Source organism: Photinus pyralis, unplaced genomic scaffold (genome assembly GCF_008802855.1).
Source record: "Photinus pyralis isolate 1611_PpyrPB1 unplaced genomic scaffold, Ppyr1.3 Ppyr1.4_LG1, whole genome shotgun sequence".
NCBI classification, from domain to species: Eukaryota; Metazoa; Arthropoda; class Insecta; order Coleoptera; family Lampyridae; genus Photinus; species Photinus pyralis.
In genome coordinates this window covers 30,283,870-30,298,771 of record NW_022170249.1, presented here as the reverse complement: position 1 = coordinate 30,298,771, position 14,902 = coordinate 30,283,870, and the positions used below count along the sequence as shown (strand labels likewise).

Below are 14,902 nucleotides of genomic sequence, written 5' to 3'. Positions count from 1 at the left end.
AAGTCGGTCACCTCAATATCTCTTTAGATTAGAAAAAATGATTAAATATAATTTTGTATGCGACATCACGGTCTATTCGAAGGAATAGTAAAACTTCCGCCATCGCTTCCGGTTAAACCGGAAACCGATGCAACTTTTGTTTTTCAAATGCAATGCCTGTTTTTTTAAATACGAATTTTTGAAAAGATATAAAATATGCAATATGGTTGATATACAATAAATTTGCTGTGGCTAGCACAGATACCACCCACACACCTGCGTATGCGCGATTCTGCCTTTGTATGTCTAAGAATATGTATACCAAATTTTGTTCCAATCGGTTTACCCGAAAATGATAGTACATACAGACAGACAGACCGACAGACCGATCGACATCGCTAAGATTTAGAAGATTTAGAAAACTCATGAAATCTCGCATGCCATTTGCTGACAGGATGCGCAGCATCTGTTGTGCTGTACAGAAAAGACCTATGTAACACAACAAACACCGCGCATCCTGTCAGCACACGGCATGCTAGAATTCCTAAGTTTTCTAAATATTGAATCACGAATTTTTAAATTTTTTTTTTATATCAACCATTACCTATAGGTTCGAGGAAAACACTGTTTATGACAAAATTTCCATACCAATCTCTTCATGCGTTGCGCACACGTCACAGTGGTTAAATTTCAATTTAATTGCTTCTTTTACGTTCGTCGCCTATACCCTATTAAGGGGAAGGTTGCGGAATTTTCGCAATTTGGTATAATAGGGTAAATACATAAAAACAATGTGTCATGCCATATCAAATTTTAGGTGGGTGTGTAGTTAATTGTTAGATTAGAGCAGACAGAATTAATGCATGAATTTTATCATAACAAATATTCTGCTCAAACCCAAAACTCATTTTTCTGAATATTTTTCCGAAAGTAATTTCCAATCACCATATAATTTTCATACTTACTAAAATATATCAAGAATACGCGACCTTGACCTTGCGAATTCGTTTCCAAAACTTTTACTTCCGAAGAACAAAACTAGTTTATTATAATGGAAGTTCATTCAACTCTGCTACTCCCAGTTTGTCACATAGGGTTGCATAATGCTTGAGCTTTAACACTTGCATGGATTCTTTTATACGCATAATTTAATAAAACTATTCGCCCATACATTTCTCAGCATCACTAAAAGTTTGATTTCAAGACAAAAACACATGCCCTTTTCGACCCTTCTCATAATTCATTTATTATATTACCTTCTCAATAATGCACATTTGTTGATATATGCAAGCTACTATAAGATCGTCTCACGTAAAAAAGGAATCGGGAGAAAGTAGTGTAACCTCCCACTAAGTTTATTGTTCATCTCAATGTCGCTGTGCTTTGAATAAAGATAGGTATAAAACTGGTAATTATTCGGGCCGTTGGAACCACCCTCTAGACTCCCAATGAATGAGCGAAGTGTTTATAACCGCATAGATGTTTATAATTTGAATGGTCAACTGTATAAGCATTCAAATTATAAACATCTATGCGGTTATAAACACTTCGCTCATTCATTGGGAGTCTAGAGGGTGGTTCCAACGGCCCGAATAATTACCAGTTTTATACCTATCTTTATTCAAAGCACAGCGACATTGAGATGAACAATAAACTTAGTGGGAGGTTACACTACTTTCTCCCGATTCCTTTTTTACGTGAGACGATCTATAGTAACGCCCGTATTTTTCTTTCTTTGTAGATGGACGAGTACGACGCCGATCGCCTACCAGAATATCGCGACAATTCTGATAGCGACGACGATCCACCAGTCAATAAAAGTAATAATGGGAAAGTTTTCCGTATGGAAGTGATGGATGATTATTAAAGAGATGCTCAATTTGTTTATTGTAATTTATTTTTCAATTAACGTCCGCTTTATTTAATGTATAGAGGAGTTATAATTATTGAACAAATCGATATTATAATAATTATACTGTCAACTTAAATAAATGTTGAATAGTTTTATAATCAATGTTTTCATAAAGTTAAAGTTTTTAAAACCATATTTTTCTATTTCATGTGCTGTAATAATGTTTATAGTGATTTTAATGTAAATTAGTAATATGTGATAGACATGCAAATATTATTGTTAGTGTCATAGTAATGCATATTACGTTACCAATTTTTTAATGGTTGTGTATTGTCATTGTGCACTTTAAATTGCCCATCCACTTTCTAATTTCTCAATGGTAAAAACCATGCTAGTTTCTAAGAGCATCTTTTTAACGTCGATGCATTATCGTTAACATAGCTATTTAGCATTTGTTGATGTAAACAGTTGACTTATTTCATTTGTAAATAGTGTACATATCTATAAGTACTTAATTTATAGTAATTTTAGTAAATTAGTATTTTAGTTAGATTAGGTATTTGCCTTGGAGTTTTAGGCCAAAGCCTAGTGCGCGTCATTTAGGAACATAAAGAGATTTATCTCGGCTTAAACTCAGTATATATATCTTCCTGTAAAACTAGCTACCTTACAAAAAATACTTCAAACCCCTTTAATAATAGTAAATCAAATCAAGCATGCAGGGTGATAACAACAAAATAGTGTGGAACATAAAATGACAATACTTTCAGCTGTGTATTGATACATCGTTTGAGAGGATGTGTTACAAACCCTTAAATTATTACGTACGGTTAGTTTTTACCTGATAAATTGGAACAGTAGATATTTTTTAATCCGTAAACCATAATTTCATTAGAAACTCATTGTTTTAAATTCAATACAGCGATCTCTCTTATGTTCGTAGAGGATGATCATTTAAGGGTAATTGTCACGATTTAGAATACGGCTGTTGGAAATTATAGCTATTGTAACTAGGTTTTTGAAGTTTTGATAGAGACAAATCGAAAGCGTTATTTATTATATTTAGATAAGTATATGTCAAACAGCAACAATTAGTTTTTGCTACTCGTTTCCTATGTGTAGATCGAAAATTTAGACTCTTTAGTTACAATTTACGATTTAGTAAAACTAAAATGTGGTAATAAGTTACCTTTTCGCCTTTTAAAGGCATCAATATGAAAATAAGTATTACAAATGGCAAAATAACTCAATTAATGGTCTTATCTAGATGTGTTATAGCGGTTTCTGTAATAGATTTTTTAGCATTTTATTTTTCAATAAAATTTGAAGCAGCCCACTTGAATTTTTAATATCGACAAGTCCAATAAATCCATACCTAAATTTAATTCGAACCGAGCCTAGGCACTCAACGGCGATAAGATGAGACGACGGATTTGACTCGCAGCGGACTTCCATTACGCAGTTTTCGATGAAAGATTCCCATGACTTCGAAATGGTACGTATGAGTACGATAAACGCCACGATTAGGGAGGCGGCGACTCGAATCACGAGGAGATACGATAAAAGGGTAAGTGTTTGTTTACAGTGAACGTATACGTAAATATTATGGTTAACTCGTACATATCCGTATCGTTTCCGTAAATTTACTTCGCTGTTTACTTAGTTTACAATAAACCAAAGATCATAATAGTATGATCTTTGTCGGTACGTAACTTTGAAACCTTTTCAACCTATGCGACTATGCGCAAGACTTACATATCGCTTACGTATACCTAAGTACGTAAAAATTACGTTCATTGTAAACACCATCGTATGTTTATATACCTACAGTTAAACTTTGCGAAATTTTTACGATTTATGTATTTCTTACGTATACGTTCATTGTAAACAAGCACTAACATATGCTTTGTTTAAAATATCTCACAAACATCAATCTGTTTCCAAAGAAACGGCGTGTTTCTTCTTCAAAAAATCGGGTCACTGATGTGAAAAGTATCAAAAATACGACTAAAGCCCGTTTGTAACGATCACTTAGGTATTTAGTCAAATTTTTAGTCCTTTTTTTCTTCAATAATGTTATCCTAAAAATGTCATAAATGATGAAACTGTATGTAACATTCCATAATATTGTCAATTTTTTAGTACCGGTAAAATGTAAACATTTGTATATAACCTATGTTATATTAAATCTGGAGAGTAAATATTTATCTTCGGTAAACTAAGGTCTCTATCTACTGTCAACGTATTAGTGAGCTTTAAAAATGAATATAAATTTAATTTTAATTTTACAAATTCCCTATAATCTGTCAAAAGTTACTAAAAAATTGAGGGAAGAATAGGACAGGTTCTAAACATTACAAAAATAGGACAACTTTCAGTTCCTAAAATAACTACCAAAAAATTGATCAAAGTTGATGTATGAAATGTTCAATTTTTTTGTTCCTAAAAAAATTATTTAAAAATTGACTAAATAAGGGATCGTTACAAACGGGCTTAAAGGTAATATATTGCAGAAGATCCCGAAGTTATGTTCATTACTAAAAACAGTACCTATGCACCACAGTGACTGCATTCTTGATTCAGGTGTGACCAGACACATCACCAATAACAGGAAATTAGTTTCGTCATTCGATTAATCATATTAACAGTGTTAAAGGTGAAAAGTAAACTGACATTATTTGCTTTGATAGAAGAAAAGTTACGAAAGAAGATTAATAGTGATTCGATTGAAATTACTTTTTATTGTACCAACGAAAATGTCAATCATTCTCTAGACGCGTTTCCAAAGCCGTAATCAATGTATATTACAGCTACGAGGTAAACATTGCAACGCTCCAATTGTCTGACAATGACGATTCACCATAATGTATAAGCTCCACGCACGAATAACTCCAGCAGTCGATTGTTGTGATCGATTGCTCACTGCTTTCATTCATTTTTAGTGAACAAACCAACCGCATCAAATGTATACTTTATTGCTGAATGTACACTATCAGGAAAGTTGCCTTCTCTTCCACTGTCCACTTATTTGTATCTGCGGCGGCCTCAAACTGCCTCAAGTAGGTGGACAACGGTCATTTTCCATCGAATGCGTAATCACATCCATATGCTTCTAGGAAGTTCCACCTAGGGGGCGAGGGCCGCTCGGATTGATTTGGCCTAGAGTCGCACGTACCCTAAATCCGGGGTGCTCTATGCAAACTCTTGAATGCCCTAATGTTATCCTGTGCATGTGTGACGATCAATATTCAATAGTAGGTACGTGAGGCACTGCCTGCATAAACGTGTTATCAGACACACAACTTTATTGTTTGTTTTGTTAGGATAGGTTGGTTTTTATATTTTCAAAAAAAAGCAGAATGAGTGATATTGTAATAACATTTTTTGAATGCCTTTTCGTAAATGAATAATTTTATTCCTTTTTTAGAGCTCGTCAAGTAAAACGGCTGAACAATGGAGTAAATATGCAAAATACTACGATCCTATTAAAATCGGCTCTATCGATGGTACTGATACAGAACCACATGACAAGGGTGTGATTAGAGCTATTAATTCCGATTATGCTCCGAATAGGCATGTGAAAGGCCTTCCAGAATGTACAATTTTTGTTTCCCGTTTAAGTCCGAAGACTACTAAGGACACTATTAAGGAGGTGTTCTCCAGATATGGGCGTATACGAAGGTTTCGCGTAGTTAGGGATATTGTTACTGGTATGCCCAAAGGCTACGCCTTCGTAGAGTATGAATCCGAGCAGTCGGCCGAAGAAGCATACAGAAAAGCAAATAAGTTGGTAGTCGACGGGCAAATGCTATTTGTAGACTTTGAATGTGAAAGGTTACTGAAAGGATGGAAACCGAGGAGATTAGGTGGCGGATTTGGCGGACGGAAAGAGTCTGGTCAGTTGAGGTTTGGAGGTAGGAATAGACCGTTTCGAAAACCTATTGATTTAGAGCTAAGTTCTAAAGAACACCTTGACAAGTACAGACGAGAGAAACTAGATCGTAAGGATTCCGACAGGCGGCACAAAAGCAGTAGAAGGCGTAGTCCTGAGCGTAGAAGATATTCGTCTGATAGGACAGATTAACTGTAATCGTATTTATTAATTTGGTAATAAACAATTTAAAAGTAGTGAGGATGTAACGTTTCTGTAACATCTATTTTAAATAGGTAATAAATAGATTACCTATAGTATTTTAAATAAACTTATAAAAACCATTTTATATTTTGTATTTGAAATAGATTTCTTAAAGTATTTTATATTTGAAACATTTCTGAACCTTTAAAAGGTAATACGTGTGGAAATACTGTATAAACACCACCAATAAATATTATTATTAATTTTACCCAGCTCTGCTCATCTAGAGTGTTGACATCGCGCATTCTAAATACCTTATGTTACGTTGAAAAATGTAAATATCCGCAAACCATTCGTCGATAGTGGACAAGTAATTCATTCGAATGAATTGTCTTCAATGAACGAATTATTTGCAATTTCGGTGATCCAAACGCGTTTGGATTGTCAAATGACGTTCTTTTGAAGTGTGATCTTATAATCATGATTGCTAAAATCGTGAACAAACTGAACATAAAACTTTTATGATCCCGAATTCCTAATCTATAAATGCAATGCAAGGATATGTGTACTCAAATGTTGGGTTAGTCCAATATTTGTAACTGAAGAGGAGCTAAATGGTGCAAGTACTTCTACTTCTATTTAAATTATTTTCATAATTCAAACAAAAAAACCGTAATTCGAATGCAAATGTGTACTACGTAAACTTAACCATACTTTGATTTGAATTCGCGCGTTCTTTCGTAAAACGTGATTCTACGAATCACGATCTCGAAATCATGATCGCGAAGTAGCCGAAAGAAAGCCCTCTAGAAAGTGGAATTACTGTTGTATAATATTATACCGATGTAATGAAGGTAATCTAGACACATCCAGAAAACCATTTTTTTACGTATACAGCGCCACAGCCCACAACCACTCATTTGTTTTGAAAATTTTGAATTTTAAATTTAAATGCTAAAAATAAGAAAACTTGTTATAGGAATATCGGGTGGAGTTGACAGTGCTGTAACTTCTTTATTTTTAAAAAATAAAGGTAAAACCATTACATAGCTCGCGGTCTATCTTTGTAGTTGAAAGAATCCCTTTATTTAGGTTATAATGTAGAAGGGGTGTTTATGCAAAACTGGGACATCAGAGATGAAACTGGCGTTTGCAAATCAGATGAGGATTATAAGGATGCGAGTGTTATATGTGAAAAGTTAGGTATTCCTCTATTGCGAGTCAATTTTGTAAAGCAATATTGGAATGAGGTTTTTTGGTATGTTAACTAGTAGGCCAAGAGTGTATAACAAAGAAATAAATCCTAGGTCTCTAAAGTAAAGATTCTTGTTGTATATTCTTTGCACTAAGTGAAATTGTAACGATTTCAAAACATTTTGTAATTTCAGTGATTTATTAAAGGAATATGAAACAGGACACACACCAAATCCTGATGTATTGTGTAATCGTTATGTGAAGTTTGATGCCTTCTATCACTATGCTCGAGAGGATCTCAATGCTGATGCTATTGCTACTGGTCATTATGCAAGGACCAACTTTGGTCCATACCTGGAATACTACAAACCTAATGAAGGTAAAAGTAATATAAGCTACGTTCTATAAGCTAAAAAGAGTAAGAAGTCTAAAAAATTTAATACTTTAACATTAAATGAAATAAAATATTGTGATTTAATTTTCGTATAATGATACAGCTACAGATACAGCTATAAGAACTCATTGCAATCACTTTATATGGTCTTTTAAAGTGTTGTGATTAAATGTTAAATTACACATAGTAGATGATGTGGCATCTTGAACTGTTGACGATCCACTTATCTGTTCCATCGTTCCGGTACATAACTGAAAATAATAAAAATATCTCAAATGGTTATTTTTAAAAACATTTTTAAGTTTATAACTTTGGTAAAAAAGATGCATTATGCTTTTAGATGTTCACCTATTAAAAGCCATGGATGAAAGAAAGGATCAGACCTTATTTCTGTGCCAGGTAAAGCAAAAGGCGTTACGAAAAACCATGTTCCCATTAGGAAATTACATGAAAACCGAAGTGAAGAAAATCGCCATGGACAATGGACTGGAAGAAATTGCCAAAAAGAAGGAAAGTATGGGAATATGCTTCATTGGCACTAGAGACTTCCCTAACTTTATATCAGAGGTTACAGTAGGCAATTACAACAAACGTAAAACTCACTTTGTATTACATTTAGTATGTCAATAACAAACCGGGAAACTTTATCGATATTGAAAGTGGAGTTACTGTTGGTACTCACAAAGGCATACATCAGTGGACATTGGGGCAGAGAAGTAACATAGAAGGACAACCAATTGCCTACTTTACCGTGCAAAAAGATGTGAAAACCAATAATATCTATGTGGTATACTTATTACCTTTACGTAACACATCCCCGTAATACTCTTATTTCAGGCACGGGGAACACATCATCCCTCCTTATTTACAGATCTACTGTATACCGCGCATCCCCATTGGATACACTCTCGTCCTCCTGAATTGGAAAATGGAGACTTATTGGAGTGTGACTTTAAATTTCAGCATGTTGAAGAATTTATTGGTTGCCAAGTATACGAGTCGAACAAAGGCCTAATTGTATTATTAGAAAAGACTAGAAGAGCCATAACACCTGGACAGTTTGCTGTATTTTATAAAGGGGAAGAATGTTTAGGCAGTGCTAAGATAATACAGGGCGGCCCTTCATTATTCACTTTAAATTGTGGTAGAAATGTAAGCAATGCTTGGAGATATAAAGAAAAGTTATTTAACAACTTTATAAATAATAATGAAAGAAGAATTTGTACTATGTAAGGATTAAAAAAATATACCTTTTATATCTGTCTTCGAATTTCTTTTTCTCACTTTGTTCTTCTGGTTCAGGTGACATGCTCTTTTTACGTTTATGCTTTTTCTTTTTCTTGTCTTTCTTATCCTTTTTTTCTTTTTCGTTTGTTTCTTTTTTCTCCTTTCCTTTTATTTCTTTCTTCACGTCAACTTCTACTTCCTCCTAAACAAATATGGGCCTTAGTTTTAATAATTTAATTAACATTCGCATACCACAACTGGTGTCTCTCCTATAGTGCTACAAGCTTCGTCCTTAACAGTATAAATCGGTAATCTCATCGGTAGCTTAATGTCACTTGCTATTTGATCGACTAAAGTCTCACGCAAATCTTGAGGTGGTGGCTCTTTGGGTACCCTGACTTCTGGACGTGGTATGGGTTGGGGTTTTGGGGCACAACCTTCTTCATGTAAACGTTTTGTTTCTGGATCTGTCTTCTTGCCATCCTTGGGGACCTTGTAGTTGCTTACATGGTCTACTCGGATAGTACGACCGATAATCTAAACTTCAAAGTGTAAGCTAACAACCCGAAGATTTAGACTAGGTACTTACTTTTATGCCATTGAAGTTATCCACAGCTAAAATTGTCGATCTTTGGTCTTCGTAACATAAAAAGCAGAACCCTTTTGATTTACCAGTGTCCTTATCACGTACCAAATTAATGTTTACAATTTCGCCATATCTGTAACGAAATAAACATATTACAATGTCTATAGGGAAGTAAATAGAAATCCTCACTGTGAGAAAACGGCAACAATGTCCCCTTCTGATAGATCGTAGGGCAGTCCTCCTATAAACACCCAAGCACTGTCACGGTACTGGTCATGCCATGAAGATTTAAAATTTATGTTTTTTAATTCTTGCTCACTTAATTTTGTAATGTTTTTTGTATTCCTAAAAATAGATTTAATTATGATTAGCCTAAAGGTAGCAAGGAAGTATTACGTTAAAGGATTCATTTGTAATTCATAAAATTGTGAACGTCTCCAAATAAATGTCACAACATCAACAAAAGTTTGGTTAGGTTTCTCTTTCGCTTAATGTCATATATATATATATATGCTTAATGTCAGTTATGACGCAATGAACAGCAGTGCCAACCGAAATTGCCTAAAAGTTTTCATAGACAGGGTGTGCCTAAAGTTATTACACAACTGACAAGATTTAATCCCTAAACGTTACACTGTCTTGACCAAATGGGGACTGAAATTCAGTTTAAAGCCCGTTTGTAACGATCACGATAAGGGATCGTTACAAACGGGCTTTAGACACATTATTATGTTATTTGGTAGGTTTTATGTACTTGTTTCAATCTTAGATTAAGGAAAGCGAATATATCCGTTTACACTAATTGATGATGAGAGGTCTAAACGTGCCTAAACTCCAATGTTTTTTTGTTACATTATTTTGATCTAGTTCACATTCATACTTTTTTTATTTTAATGCACAAGTATTTAGTATTTGTATTCCTACCAAATAGTATATGTCTATACTATCGGAATCATTTCACATCAAGTGTTTCTGCTGCACTGAACTTCTCCCTTGCCGGGAAGTCCTTTGTTTATTTTTTTCTACTCTTTTCTCTTCAATAAAGGTAATATTATTATTATTACTAAGAATTGAAAGAATTAAAAAAACGAAAGAATCCAATGAACCCCGAGATTTTGAAAAACTATGAATTAGATTTTTTGATAAATCTGCGAAATCGGAATAATTTGAAAAAAACAGCATATTATTTATAACCAACAATTTTTGAAATAGACCACATTGTACAAAGTTATTACCCTTATTATTATTATTTCATGCTTACGCCACAGTTATAAAAATTGGCGGTTCCCACAAAAAAAAACTTAGTTTTACCAATTCCTTAATGTTAGCGTTTGAACTCCTGTATTTATTCATAATTAAAATCTCAACAAAGTCCACTAAAGAGGAATCTCTTCTAAAAAATAGCCCCAATGAAGTAATAACAGCTCTCATGCAAAAAAAATTGAATTTTATTATGATTTGGGCTGCAAACCATATATATAAGAGAGCAATCAATTCATTTATGCCATACTTGTTATTAGATTCCCAAGTGAAAAAAGCAACAAGAATCGGTGACTGCAAGCATGTGAACTATCGGAATTCGATGATGTAAAAACAAGGTTGTGTTCTCGTCATTTTAACCGCTATGACTGCATTGATTTGGATGCACGCAAGCATGATGGGGGCACGAAGTTATATGGGGGTCACTTAACACCTAAAAGATTTCCAACTCGACAATGTTAATTTTATTTTAAAATCAGTAAATGTCTTTAATTTAATTGTGTTTCTTTGAACATTGGTAATGTATCACTTTATATTATAGCTGATGCAAACTTATCCAATTTCATGTTATATTCAAGATATAATCCCTATAGGTATATTATTTCAATTGCAATTTAAGTTTCTAAATCGTTACAAAGTTTGCCTTCGAAGTTGAAGGGTGTAACCGTAAACAAACTCCGCTGAGGAAGCTCGAAAGTTCTCCGTGAAAATGCTACAGTTTCCAAGCAGAACGATACGGAGTACCTTGAACCAGAACGCACTGGGTGGCACGTGAGCGCTGATTTGAGTTGGCAGTGAAATCATTCAAGTAGGGCATTGACTGCAGGTCCCGAATCCTTGTGTGCCGAAAACAATGTTGAGGGCACAAAAAAGGGAAGATTCAAATTGTCGTCGCTGATCGGTGAAGATGCTAGTAGGGGAATCGAAGCGATATAGTCAACAGGTAAGAAACGCTTCGGCGGCGATTGGTCTTGGGAGGGTGGGCCTCGGCCAGCTAGTATACTTATCTAAAGACATCACAGGATCAGACAATAGTGATAGGAGTCGGCAGGTGGAATGGGGCCAATGTGGTGAATATGAACCTGCATGAAGCGAATAGAAGTCTGGGTGAAGTTTCCGAATGGTGCGTGGTTGTGTTTACATATGGTAATTGCACACAATAATGGTTTAATAAAATTTTAACCCTATTTTCGAGTTATAGGTTATGAAATTTGAAATTGGCGCTACTTAAAAGTAGGCGGAGAGAAGTAAATATTTACTTGGGGAGTTTGCGCATAAATACAGAGTTCAGGACTAAGGAATAGGGCAGCTCTCTTTTATGGCGAACAATTTGCACATTGCAATCATAGGCGGTTATCCATATACTTCTCTTATATATATGCTGCAAACGTCATTTTTGACAAATAAAATAATGTCAAAAACGCCTTAATTTAGATATAGGGCATTATACATATATACATAAACTGTATATAAACTTTTAAGTAGAATCTAAAACTGAAACAAGGGTGTTCTACTTAAAATCAACCACCTGGCATCGATCTGCTGTATAAAGTGCCACAAACTTGAAAATATAAATTACTCTTAACGACATTAGAATACTGTCACTTTCATACAAGGTCTCATTTTCAAGAAATTGATAACCGGCATTGGTCGTGGGACACACTGTATGTTTGAATGCTATGAATTGGACTTTTTGCATTTTAATTTACCTAGTTGTAAATTTTTTGCGTAAAACAAGCTATAAAATTCCTTATCTTAAGTTTCGGGCTTAATTTTGAATTCCCATTGGCATAATAATTTATTGTTCAGTTTATACGCTTTCTTATCTGTTACTCCGCCACTGGAACAATGTTTGGTAATAATTTTTAGCTAACTTCAAGCTGTTGTGTTGGAGGCTAGGTTATGTATTTGTGTTGATAATTTTAATTAAAAACCGTTCTAATTTAATCTATTCTTAGAGAAATAGTCTAAGAACCTATCCTTAGAGAAAGATTTATCGTATTATTGTCCAACATGGACGACGGAGAAAGGTATTTACACATTTTTAGATGTAGTACAGGCATGAGAAAAGTTCAGTTTTCAAAACCATTTTCCTTCTAAAGTTCTAATGAGAATGTGAGTGAATGATTATAATCAGCGATGTTCCCATCGATTTCTTTGAGTGTACTCAGTTGCGCAGGTGTTTGGCATGTTTACAGTAAAACGGCGAGGGGATGGGGTCCACGAGTCATCCCCTGACAAATTTTCAATCCTTTGGTTCTGAAAACGCAGTTTCAGCACTCCAAATTGCTAAAAAACGTGTGTGGATAAAATACGATTTTAGTTTCGCTTGATGTATTTATAATTGTCATGTTCAGTGGCGTCTTGATTGAATATGGCTGAAGAATGAGTGAGAGTATATGGCATATATGGAGTAGATCCTATGGGAACACCACTGATTATCATTAGTAAACCTAAAAACAGAATCTGTATCCGTTGAAATGTGTGGCAAAGTTAATTTAAAGCTGTACTGTTCCTGGTTCGAATCTGGATTCGGGCATGGATATTTGAAAATGTATAGTGGGTTGGGTTGGTAGATCAGCTTGGGCTGAAACCCCGCCCACTCAAAAATAAAGGCAAAATAAAATAAAACTGTGCATTACAAATCCATCTAAAATAAAAAAAATGCTAATGATGAAATTTATTTAAGGTCGGCAGATGATCAGGGAAACCTTGTACGATCTGTTGATTCACACCATCCATCCTACATTCGTGTGACCAATTTGTGTCCTGAAGCTGTGGATCTAATATGGATAGATTATCAAGGACGTCATGTCAAGTACACCAAATTATCAAACAGGGCTTTCGTTGATGTGAATACTTTCGAAACTCATCCATGGATTGCAGTGCACTCCGACAAAAAGGATAAAGTGCTTATGAACAATAAATTCATATACATGCCAACTCGTTCGAGACCTGTTCCTAATTTGCCAGCAGATGCTCCATTGCAATTCCTTAGGGTATCTGTGTCAATTACTCTTCCTGTGTACAGTTTACGTTACAGAGCGTTATTAGAAATAAGATCGTATTTAACAACTGTATCTGATGTAGATACATTAGATCTTCCAGCAGAATTGCGAAACGCATTAAAAGTTACAATTCTGGATCGGATTTCCCTTACACAAAATCTCTTACAAAGAATTTGAAATAAATTGTGATAGGTATCTTGATTCATGAGATGCACCATAGATCATAACATATAATAACCAAACGTAAACATACACTTGTAAGCGAAATTGAAGTGCTCATATAATGTTGATAAATAATCATCGGAGAACTTCAAATAATGTACAGTTTAAGTCATTATTGCTTGGTATGCTTGTTTGTTAACATGCTCTTGTTCTGTTCTATTAACCCATAGGAATGATCTCTGTTGATTCAATCTTGTGTTCAAGTAATTAGTAAAACGATACAATATTAGATACCAAATATGTATATAAAAGTGTTTATATTTTTATAATTAAAGTTTATCATCTATTAGTTAGGTATTATTCTTATTTCCTATATTGTGTGTTCAGTGGTGTCAAGTAATACACGACAAATGATCCATTTAATGATATACAAATTTTCATTTGTAAATTTGCTTACTATTTTTTTCTCTATCCTTACATCTCGCATGATTGACTGATATTATTCTGTTATTCATTCATTGTACCTAAGTATCCCCACCAGAGTCAAAGTATCTAATCCATTTTCTTCTCTTATTTTTATATTTTGAAAATACCTGCATAATAAGTATCACTTCTTTAACAAATATTTTGATTTTGGCTCTTCCTAAGATCAGTGGTGTATTGCAGGGCGGAACGACATTTTGATACTTTTTTGAACGCCGTCGTTCCGCACAACCGAAAATTGTGACACCAAAATTATTGTCAGGGTGCGTTTTAAGTTCGTGACGAGTAAGGTAATAATAAGTAGATGGTTTACAAAAAGAAGCGGAGTCGTTCGGCCAGTTGATATAATTTTCAACCGTGAATGGTGCAATGTGCACATTTCTTGTGTACACGAGAGAGAGGGATAATAAATTAAAAAAATTAGATCTACTTCCAACACACGACAACCGGTAAAAAGGTTAAAGACAATTAAATCCTGCTTTTGTTTACTGTCAAAACATTCATTTTCAATGAGTAATCAAATTTTACTCGGAGATACAAAAGGTTCGATTGTAGTCTACAAGGTGATCTACCATCCAATTTTGAATTTTTTTGCATTGTGTAATCATAGGAGTCGATTTTTTAGGGGATTATATTTAAAGTCATGCTAACATTTCTGAAGAGGTTAGCCCACGCATTGAAT

At 34.3% G+C, this 14,902-nt stretch overlaps 5 protein-coding genes across 7 annotated transcripts in view; 4 read left to right on the top strand and 1 right to left on the bottom strand.

The window, feature by feature from the left end:
* The window catches only part of LOC116173574 (sodium-dependent neutral amino acid transporter B(0)AT3), a 46,015-nt gene extending 42,848 nt beyond the window's left edge, over nucleotides 1-3,167 (top strand). The window contains exons 10-11 of one of the 3 annotated variants that reach the window (XR_004145955.1): nucleotides 1,721-1,959; nucleotides 2,295-3,167. Coding sequence is in view for 1 of the 3 variants with exons in the window: in XM_031491124.1 (XP_031346984.1) it covers nucleotides 1,721-1,846 (126 nt within the window). In the remaining 2 variants the exon portion in view is untranslated. Of the gene's footprint in view, nucleotides 1-1,720 lie in introns of all 3 variants that reach the window. The other 2 variants (XM_031491124.1, XM_031491140.1) reach the window with 2 other exon arrangements.
* A 1,925-nt stretch (nucleotides 3,168-5,092) lies between these two features.
* LOC116173575 (U11/U12 small nuclear ribonucleoprotein 35 kDa protein-like) lies at nucleotides 5,093-6,046 on the top strand. The gene is made up of 2 exons (XM_031491157.1): nucleotides 5,093-5,202; nucleotides 5,259-6,046. The coding sequence occupies exons 1-2, from the start codon at nucleotides 5,191-5,193 to the stop codon at nucleotides 5,913-5,915; spliced, it is 669 nt and encodes a 222-aa protein (XP_031347017.1). The 5' UTR covers nucleotides 5,093-5,190; the 3' UTR covers nucleotides 5,916-6,046.
* Nucleotides 6,047-6,798: 752 nt separating this feature from the next.
* On the top strand, nucleotides 6,799-8,757 carry LOC116159417 (mitochondrial tRNA-specific 2-thiouridylase 1). The gene is made up of 6 exons (XM_031472387.1): nucleotides 6,799-6,939; nucleotides 6,999-7,164; nucleotides 7,295-7,479; nucleotides 7,835-8,061; nucleotides 8,114-8,281; nucleotides 8,332-8,757. Exons 1-6 carry the CDS (start codon nucleotides 6,858-6,860, stop codon nucleotides 8,725-8,727), a joined length of 1,224 nt encoding a protein of 407 aa, XP_031328247.1. The 5' UTR covers nucleotides 6,799-6,857; the 3' UTR covers nucleotides 8,728-8,757.
* On the bottom strand, nucleotides 7,556-9,833 carry LOC116159418 (RNA-binding motif protein, X-linked 2). The gene is made up of 6 exons (XM_031472388.1): nucleotides 9,704-9,833; nucleotides 9,497-9,652; nucleotides 9,311-9,440; nucleotides 8,974-9,258; nucleotides 8,745-8,923; nucleotides 7,556-7,745 (listed from the first exon to the last, which is right to left on the bottom strand). Exons 1-6 carry the CDS (start codon nucleotides 9,715-9,717, stop codon nucleotides 7,718-7,720), a joined length of 792 nt encoding a protein of 263 aa, XP_031328248.1. The 5' UTR covers nucleotides 9,718-9,833; the 3' UTR covers nucleotides 7,556-7,717.
* Nucleotides 9,834-12,427: 2,594 nt separating this feature from the next.
* On the top strand, nucleotides 12,428-14,086 carry LOC116181912 (von Hippel-Lindau tumor suppressor homolog). The gene is made up of 2 exons (XM_031502367.1): nucleotides 12,428-12,597; nucleotides 13,257-14,086. The coding sequence occupies exons 1-2, from the start codon at nucleotides 12,581-12,583 to the stop codon at nucleotides 13,750-13,752; spliced, it is 513 nt and encodes a 170-aa protein (XP_031358227.1). The 5' UTR covers nucleotides 12,428-12,580; the 3' UTR covers nucleotides 13,753-14,086.
* Nucleotides 14,087-14,902: the final 816 nt, after the last annotated feature.